Raw genomic sequence first — 7,815 nt, 5'->3', positions numbered from 1 at the left:
TGTTGATATTTTCTACTGGGTAATGGTTCACAAACCCATTTACTTCCCTCAAAAGGTATTGCATTGAATCCCCAGTTGCTTCTGTAGCTATGAGTGCTCCCTTTTGGCAATGACTATTTTGTAGCTCTTCTATACTGTTTCCACTAGAGTGCCTAAGTTTGTGTAAAAGGGACCACTGAGTTCTAGCTCAAGGTCAGCTTCAAAGATCATGTGAAGATGGTACAGCCTCTCAATGACCACCACTTGGTGCACATTGCCATCTAAAAAGTACACAAGTGACAACTTTAATCTGAGCACTAGAGAGGCAGAGGCAGCTGTATTTTTGTGAGTTTGTGGCCAGCCTGGCCCACAGATCAAGTTCCAGGACAAGCTCCAAAGCTACTCAGAGAAACCCTGTCTCAACGACCCTCCCCCAAAATGTATACAGGGGAAAATTCATGTTCGTGTCTGTTTGTAGCCAAGAGATTTGCATAATATTAATATAAGTTTTGATGACTGACCTTTGCTGCTTTTCATGGCCTGGGCCTCTGCCAACAGCATGCAAGATGCCTTCAAGCCTGGAGACTTGGTGTTCGCCAAGATGAAGGGCTACCTACACTCTCAGACATCGTTGATGGTGCCGTGAAGCCCCCACCCAACAAATGCCTCATCTTTTTCTTTGGAACACATGCAACGGCCTTCCCGGGACCCAAGGGCCTGTTCGCCTATGATAAGTGCAAGGATCAGGCAACTATGTCCTCATCGTAAGAGGATTCCAAGAGCCCATGAGTCAGCAGCCACCAAGACTTTACCCTGGAGAAGAAAACAGTGACCCAGGCACCACAGCAGGGTCCTCCAGGTGGACAAGAGAAGAAGGTGCCTTCAGGCTAGGATTCAGATTCCAAAGCTGACTCAGATGGGGCCAAGGAGGAGCCTTTGGCTTCAGAACGGCCGTCCCCATCCTCCTTGTACTCTTCATCCTCCTCCTCTGACTCGGATGTGTCTGTTAAAAAAAAAAAAACTCAAGGCAGAAAGCCAGCTGAGAAGCCACCCCCAAGCTCCAAGGGCAGAGACCAAAGCCAGAATGGCTACCTTCCATCCCCAGCAGTAGCAGTGACAGTGACAGTGACAGTGACAGTGACAGCCAGGGGTGAGGTGGTGAGGTGGACCACATCAGTGAGTAGAAGAGGCGCAATGAAGAACAGAGGAGTGAGCTAGAGGCCAGGAGGTGACTTTGAGAACAAGAGGGGGAGGAGAAGGCGCTATGCAAGCAGCGGGCAGAGTGTGAGGGGCAGTAGTGGGGAAGAACTGGAAGACAATGAGCCTGTGAAGAAGCGCAGCTGCAAGCCCGGTGCAGTCTTCCTCTGACTCAGAACCCGAGGGGGAGATTAGGAAAGAGGGGAAGAAGTTGGCCAAGAAGTCCCAACTGCCAGGCTCAGAGTCTGCAAGGAAGTCTGGGCAGAAGAGCAGAGGGCCAGACAAGAAGCCATTAGCCAGGCCTGTGAAGGTAGAGCAGACGCGGAAGCAGTCAGAAGGCCTCTCACTGAACAGGAAAGGGGAGAAGAAGAAAGAACCTTCCCTAGAGGAAAGACTGCAGAAGCTGCACAGTGAGATCAAATTTGCACTGAAGGTCGACAACCCAGATGTGGGGAGGTGTCTGAATGCGCTGGAAGAGCTGGGGACTCTGCAGGTAACCTCTCAGATCCTTCAGAAGAACATAGATGTGGTAGCCACACTGAAGAAGATTCGCCTGTACAAAGCCAACAAGGATTTGATGGCGAAGGCAGCAGATGTCTACACCTGGCTCAAGTCTCAGGTCTTGGGGCCAAAGGTTGAGGCTGGAGCGGAGAAGGATGTGGTTGATGTCTAGAAGGTGGAGGAGCAGCCTGGGGAGCAGAGAGAGTTGGTGAGGATGAGCCCAGCATTGATCTCTCAGTACCTGTGAACAGTAAGGCCGCATTCCAGAAGGGGGAGAGCAGAGAAGATAGAGAGCAGAAGATAGGCAGGATTTGCAGGAGGGCCCATGGCGGGGGTGGGGTGTGGGGGCTCCTTGGAAGAGCAGCATGACCCTCAGGACAGCTCCAACCCCGCCAGGCCTGGGAGTAAGCATCAGGAGCATGAAAGGGTATATGCTTGGCATCAGAGTCTACCAAGATCCAGCTACCATGACCATGGTGCCATGTCTGTCCCCAGCCTCCCAGGGAAGTGCTGCACTGTTTGTACTTGTAGCCTGGGACTTTCTGCCTAGTTCTGTGATTTCGATTGACATGAAATAGCTATAAAGGATCATGTAATTAAAAAAAAAGAAACACCACTTATATTTTCTGGTATTTGTAGATGGTGATAGATTCAGTATACACTACGTAAAAGTATTACACTTTAAAACTACTTTACTAAAGATTTGTTTTTATTTATTTTATGTGTCTGAGTGTTTTGCATATATATATATATATATATATATATATATATATATATATATGTGTGTGTGTGTGTGTGTGTGTGTGTGTGTGTGTGTGTGTACCATGTATGAATACACAGGGATACAAAGAAGAATCTGAAAAAAAAGGTTTGCTAAGTTCCTACCAGTTTCTTAAAAAGAGATTACACTCTCATTGTCCAATCACACTTCTCTATCACTGTCATGACATCAGATCTTTGTGCAAAATATATAAGTTTCCTTGATCTTTTGTGTGTTTGTGTTTGAAGCACACCAGGTCACATAACATGGACATTAAATACATTGATATTCTTTTCTTTTAAATCTTCCTTTTGCCATGGACTCCTCAATCACGAACTTTGGAACAAATGGAGAAGTAACCCAGCATAGCTCCATGTAACACAAATGGTAGAGCATAGACAACCAATTTACTCTGGACTCTGCATATAAGAATCTAGAAAAAATGATAATATCCAGTGAAAGATAAGATGCCTTCCCAAAATCAACTCTCCTGAATTTCTCTTTTTTAAATTTAATTTTATTATTTTATTAAAAATACATTTTTTTCATACAATATATTCCTGTCACAATTTTCCTACCTCACTTCCTCTCAGGTCTCCCTACCTCTGCACCCATCTAATGCCATACCTTTTTTTTTTCTCGTATACACCTATACACCATGTACATGAAAATGGAAAATGTACAAATGTGTAAATATACATGTTTATGAGAGTACTGGAAAACTGGAATCCTCAAAGTAGGCCTGCAATCTTATTATTTATGAATTAAAGGCTTGAGGATGAGGATATTAAATCTAGCCTAGCCTGCAGATTAAGTTCAAGGCCAGCCTGGGAATCTTATCACTCAATTGAAGTGTCAAACATGTACAAAGTATCTTAGCTTTTCTTTAATATTTTACTTATTTAAGAATTTCATATAATGTTTTGATCATATTGACCCCACTGCCCTCAACCCTTCCTAGATCCATCCCATTCTCAACCTACCTATGTTCTTTTTTTCTTTCTTCTAAATACACCACTGATTCTAATTTGTTCTGCCTATTTATGTGAAAAAGAATTTTATTTGGCAAAGGAATGATATGACAGCGGTATAGATTAGGGACTAAATTGGTTTCAATTACATAGGTATGATACACACTTTCAAATTCAGTATATGATGAGGGATTTGATGCTTAAAATGTCTTTGTGACCTGAAAGAAATCAGCATATGGATCAGTTAAATTTGTGGTCTCTTTTCTCATCAATATATACCAAAAGATTGAGATCTCTTAACCTTGAGATTAAGAAAAATAGAGAAAAATGCATAGATCAATAATTTGCAAGGCCCTGGCTATGAGGCAGCAGAATGATGCCTTATTAAAATGGGAAATGTGTGAAATAAGGTCTGTGGTTGTCCTCCATTGTTTAATGACTTTAGACCATAGCTCAGAAAGGAGGAACCCAAGCAGAAATCCTGCACTCTCTAAATTTAAGAGATTAAGATATGCAACTTGGTAGGAAAAGCACCACCCAAAAAGATAACAGGCTGCAGTGCTTTGCAACCACAAAAGTCCTCTAAGCGTATCTGTTATGATAAAGGGGATGTGAGACAGTTTCTATACAAAGAACACAAGCCAGAGCTTTGAACTTTTCGTCTAAAATACTGCTAGTAAGGGCCTGAGGAGATGGGTCAGGGATTGGTTCAGAACAGTGGCTCCTGTTCCTGGATTTTTCCAGCACCCATACAACAATACACAAACAATCGTAACTCCAGTCCTAGGAGATCTGATACCCTCTTCTGGACTCCAGGCACACATACATGGAGGCAAAATATCCATACATCAAAACAAAACCATAACAATTGAAAAATAAAATATAGCAAGTGAGAAAAGAGTACATCTGCTTCTTCAAGGCAGTGGTAGAAAAAACCAAACTATTGCCATAAAATTATATGTAAAGAGAAAATAACTGTAAAAACAAGACAAGCCCAGGTGTGGTGGTACACACCTGTAATTCCAGTCATCTTGAGAAAGAGTTTGATGCAGACCTGTTCTGCAGAGTAAGTTTCATGCTGTCTTAAGTTTTCTATTGTTGTGAAGAGACATGAACATGGCAACTCTTATAAGGAAACATTTAATTGGGGGATGTGGCTCAGTTACAGATTCAGACATTCAGTCTATTATCATCATGGCAGGGAGTATGGCAGTGTACAGACAGACATGGTGGTGGCTACATCTTGATCAGAAGGCAGCAGGAAGTGAATTGTGTGTAACACTGAGGGAAGCTTGAGCAAAAGAGACCTCAAAGTCTACCCCCACAGTGACACACTTTCTCCAACAAGGCCACGCATGCCCCAAGAAGGCCACACCTCTTAATAGTGCCACTCCATTTGAGGGCCATTTTCTTTCAAACTGCCACACAGGCCAACCAACACTAACTACAGAGCAAAATTCTGTCTCAAAATAAACAGCCACTACAACAAAAGCTCACACAAAACAATACAAAACAAACAAAAATCAAGCCAAAAGGTAACAGAAGGATAGAATGTGAGTCAGGCTGGTTAACATAATGAGGCATTGCTTTACTCTTCAGAAAAGGACAGATTCATCATCAGGAAGCAAGTAGTAGAGTACATGCTTTCTCAAAATTTATTCTCAATAAATTTTCTCAAATTTTATTTTCAATGCAGCTCATAACAGTACCAAAATTATGTAATTTCTGGGGAAAAATCCAGAGGGCAGAAAACATTGTGACAGACATACACTAAAAACAACAAAATAATTCCAAGACAAATAAAAGAACACATAAACAAATGGAGAAATACCTTTTCATAGGTCAGAAAATCCACTGTTGTTGAACGTATATGTAGAAAATCCACTGTTGTTGAACGTATATGTACACGCAAAGATGTGAATACAATATTCATAGAAGCATTCTCTGAGATAGTCCAAGAAGGAAACAGTTGGTAAGTCCACCCCTAATACAGTGGAGTTAGGAAGTGTATTGAGTCATTGGCCAACAATAGAAGGATCCATTGCAGGCCGTGGGTGGGGGGTGATAGGGGAGTACTTGGTTTTTCCCATTCTAGTAGAATTTCAGTCACATGGGCCTTGTCTCTTAGCAACCTGAGTAGCCCCAAAGAAACAATCCGTTGAGACTGGGGCAGTGGCCTGAGGTCCACGGGTACCATGGGGGAGCATTGGCTGCCATGGAATCGCCCTCGGAAGGTACTTCAGCCAATGCCTCTAGGCATGACCTGCAAACCCTGGTTCAAGGACAGGCTGCCTTCTAAGTGTTTATCGAAGCACAAACAGGAACAACTGAAGTTCCCTACCTCTCTGGATGGCCGACGCTGGGTGTTCGTGAAGGAAGGGCTGGACGATTTCAGGAAGGGCTGTCCGCCTTGTGAAGGTATGATCCTCCGTGGCCCCAAAGAGGGCTTTCTACCCACAATTTCTCACGAAGTCCACCCTGGCTCCAGAAAGAGTCAGAAAAGTCAATGCCAGTACTTAAGGCTGTTTTCCCCACTGTCGCTGGCCCAGCAAGCGCGCAAGTCCTTTGTGGAGAGAACTGAAGCAAGCATGAGCCAGCATCCCTTGGCTTTCTGGCCCCTGGAAAAAGGGATTCCTGAAGATGTCTTATTAAAAGTGCTGGAATCTATTGACCCTGACCGGGAGTTGGAGGAGAAGTGGGGTTATTGTGAGGGCCATGGAAAATCGATGAGTCTGCCTACCCTGCATGAGAAATACCCTCACAAAAAAGTCGACCTGGATCCTCCCAAGTTTCCTGGGTCACGTAGATATGGTGTGATTCAAGAAAAGAAGCCCAAAAAACAAGACTCTGGTGAATCTCTTTATTACCGGTACATACCCAAAGGAGTTTATGACTTCTGTGAATGGGTTGAATCATTTGGAGATTTGGGCATTGATGAAGACTTCATGATGAAGCAATTTGACATTGGTTATGAGTGCAAACCGAGCTATGAAGACTCTGCCATCAAAAAAATCAGCCTGCTTCCTTCTGAACTCAGGTTCTGCAGGAGGCTGAGCAAAGTGAAGGAGATCAGATTCTCCATACAGGAGTCAAACTTTGAAAGGAAACTCCGAAGACCGAATGATCCTTACAAGTCCACCAAGGATAAGATTAGATATGGGGCATGGTACCTGAAGCCAGATCTGTGGAAAAAGCTAGTAAATGATGAGCCTTTGATGGAGCCTGAAGACGTACTTGAACTTCAAGGTGAAACGCCTGGTAAACCAGACATCATTGAAGACCTTTATGGAACAATTGCCTTTAAGGATTTCATCATAAGCAAAGGCTACAATATGCCAGGCATCCTTGAGAAGTTGTTCATGAGAAAAGGATGGGATTATGATACTGTCAACACTCCAATACCAAGAGTACTAAAAGCACATGAATTGATCATGCAGAAAAGGGATGAAGACTACGATGATGAAAACGACTAGGTGGTTTTCCATTTTACCTACTTGACTCTATTTTGTTCTCATTTCAAATATTGAATATGCTTGATGAAGATATCCCCATATGTGAACATCTGTTTTGGACAATATAAATGTTAGACTTAACATTTTTAAACATTTCTCAATGAACTCAAATGAACTGCTGTGCTGAAGCAACATTGTATCAACTACAAGATCAACATTCCGTTCTCAAATTTACTTACTATTGAGAATATGGCATTCTTATGTCAGTTACTTATAAGAATACATAAGACAGAAATAAAAGCAAAGCAGAATATTCTTTAGATTCAGTGGCATCAATTACAACACAAGATAAATCTTAAGACATTGCAATCATTCATATAAAATAAGATATAACTTCCATAGCTTCAGCTAAATGAAAATTTTAAAGAAATAAATATTGGAGACCTAGCAGAGATTGTGGGGGTTTGGGCCTTAGTGACTGGAGCATCACAGGCAAGAGGAACTCTGGCCAGGGGAGGGTGCTGAAGGGAGTCACAGAGAAAGCAGTGTGAGACATTGAAGGAGGTATCAATGGAGTTGAAAAAAGAGTTTTTGCATGACCTTGACCTAAGTGAGAGTTTGGCCCTGAGAGTGTGTATGTGTCAGAGGAGAGGATATGGCTTGATGTCAGTTATGTCTTGTATTTGGGAGTATAGGATTTGTTCAGAGTGTTTGAAGTCTGAGACATTGAGACAGCTAATGAATTTAGCAGAGTCAGCTGGCAATGGATGTTTCACAATCATTCAGGCAGAAGAAAAGTAGAAGCATCAGAAGAGAGATGAGATTTGTGGAGAACAGGTTATATATAATAAGGGAACAGGAACTGGAGGGCGAGGATGAATATTGATAATGAATGGGTCAGTCTGTTGTGGCTGTCTGACAGGAAGGAATTGCCATCTGTATAAAAAGTGTAGGC

At 42.6% G+C, this 7,815-nt stretch overlaps 1 protein-coding gene and 1 pseudogene across 1 annotated transcript; both read left to right on the top strand.

The window, feature by feature from the left end:
- The first annotated feature begins 538 nt into the window (after positions 1-538).
- LOC100773202 lies at positions 539-2,227 on the top strand (annotated as a pseudogene).
- A 3,376-nt stretch (positions 2,228-5,603) lies between these two features.
- LOC100772911 (putative protein FAM47D) lies at positions 5,604-6,881 on the top strand. The gene has a single exon (XM_027432593.1). It carries the CDS (start codon positions 5,604-5,606, stop codon positions 6,879-6,881), a length of 1,278 nt encoding a protein of 425 aa, XP_027288394.1.
- Positions 6,882-7,815: the final 934 nt, after the last annotated feature.

Source organism: Cricetulus griseus, chromosome X (assembly GCF_003668045.3).
Source record: "Cricetulus griseus strain 17A/GY chromosome X, alternate assembly CriGri-PICRH-1.0, whole genome shotgun sequence".
NCBI classification, from domain to species: domain Eukaryota; kingdom Metazoa; phylum Chordata; class Mammalia; order Rodentia; family Cricetidae; genus Cricetulus; species Cricetulus griseus.
Note: the sequence above shows the minus strand (reverse complement) of the source record. Positions and strands in the feature narration are given on the sequence as shown.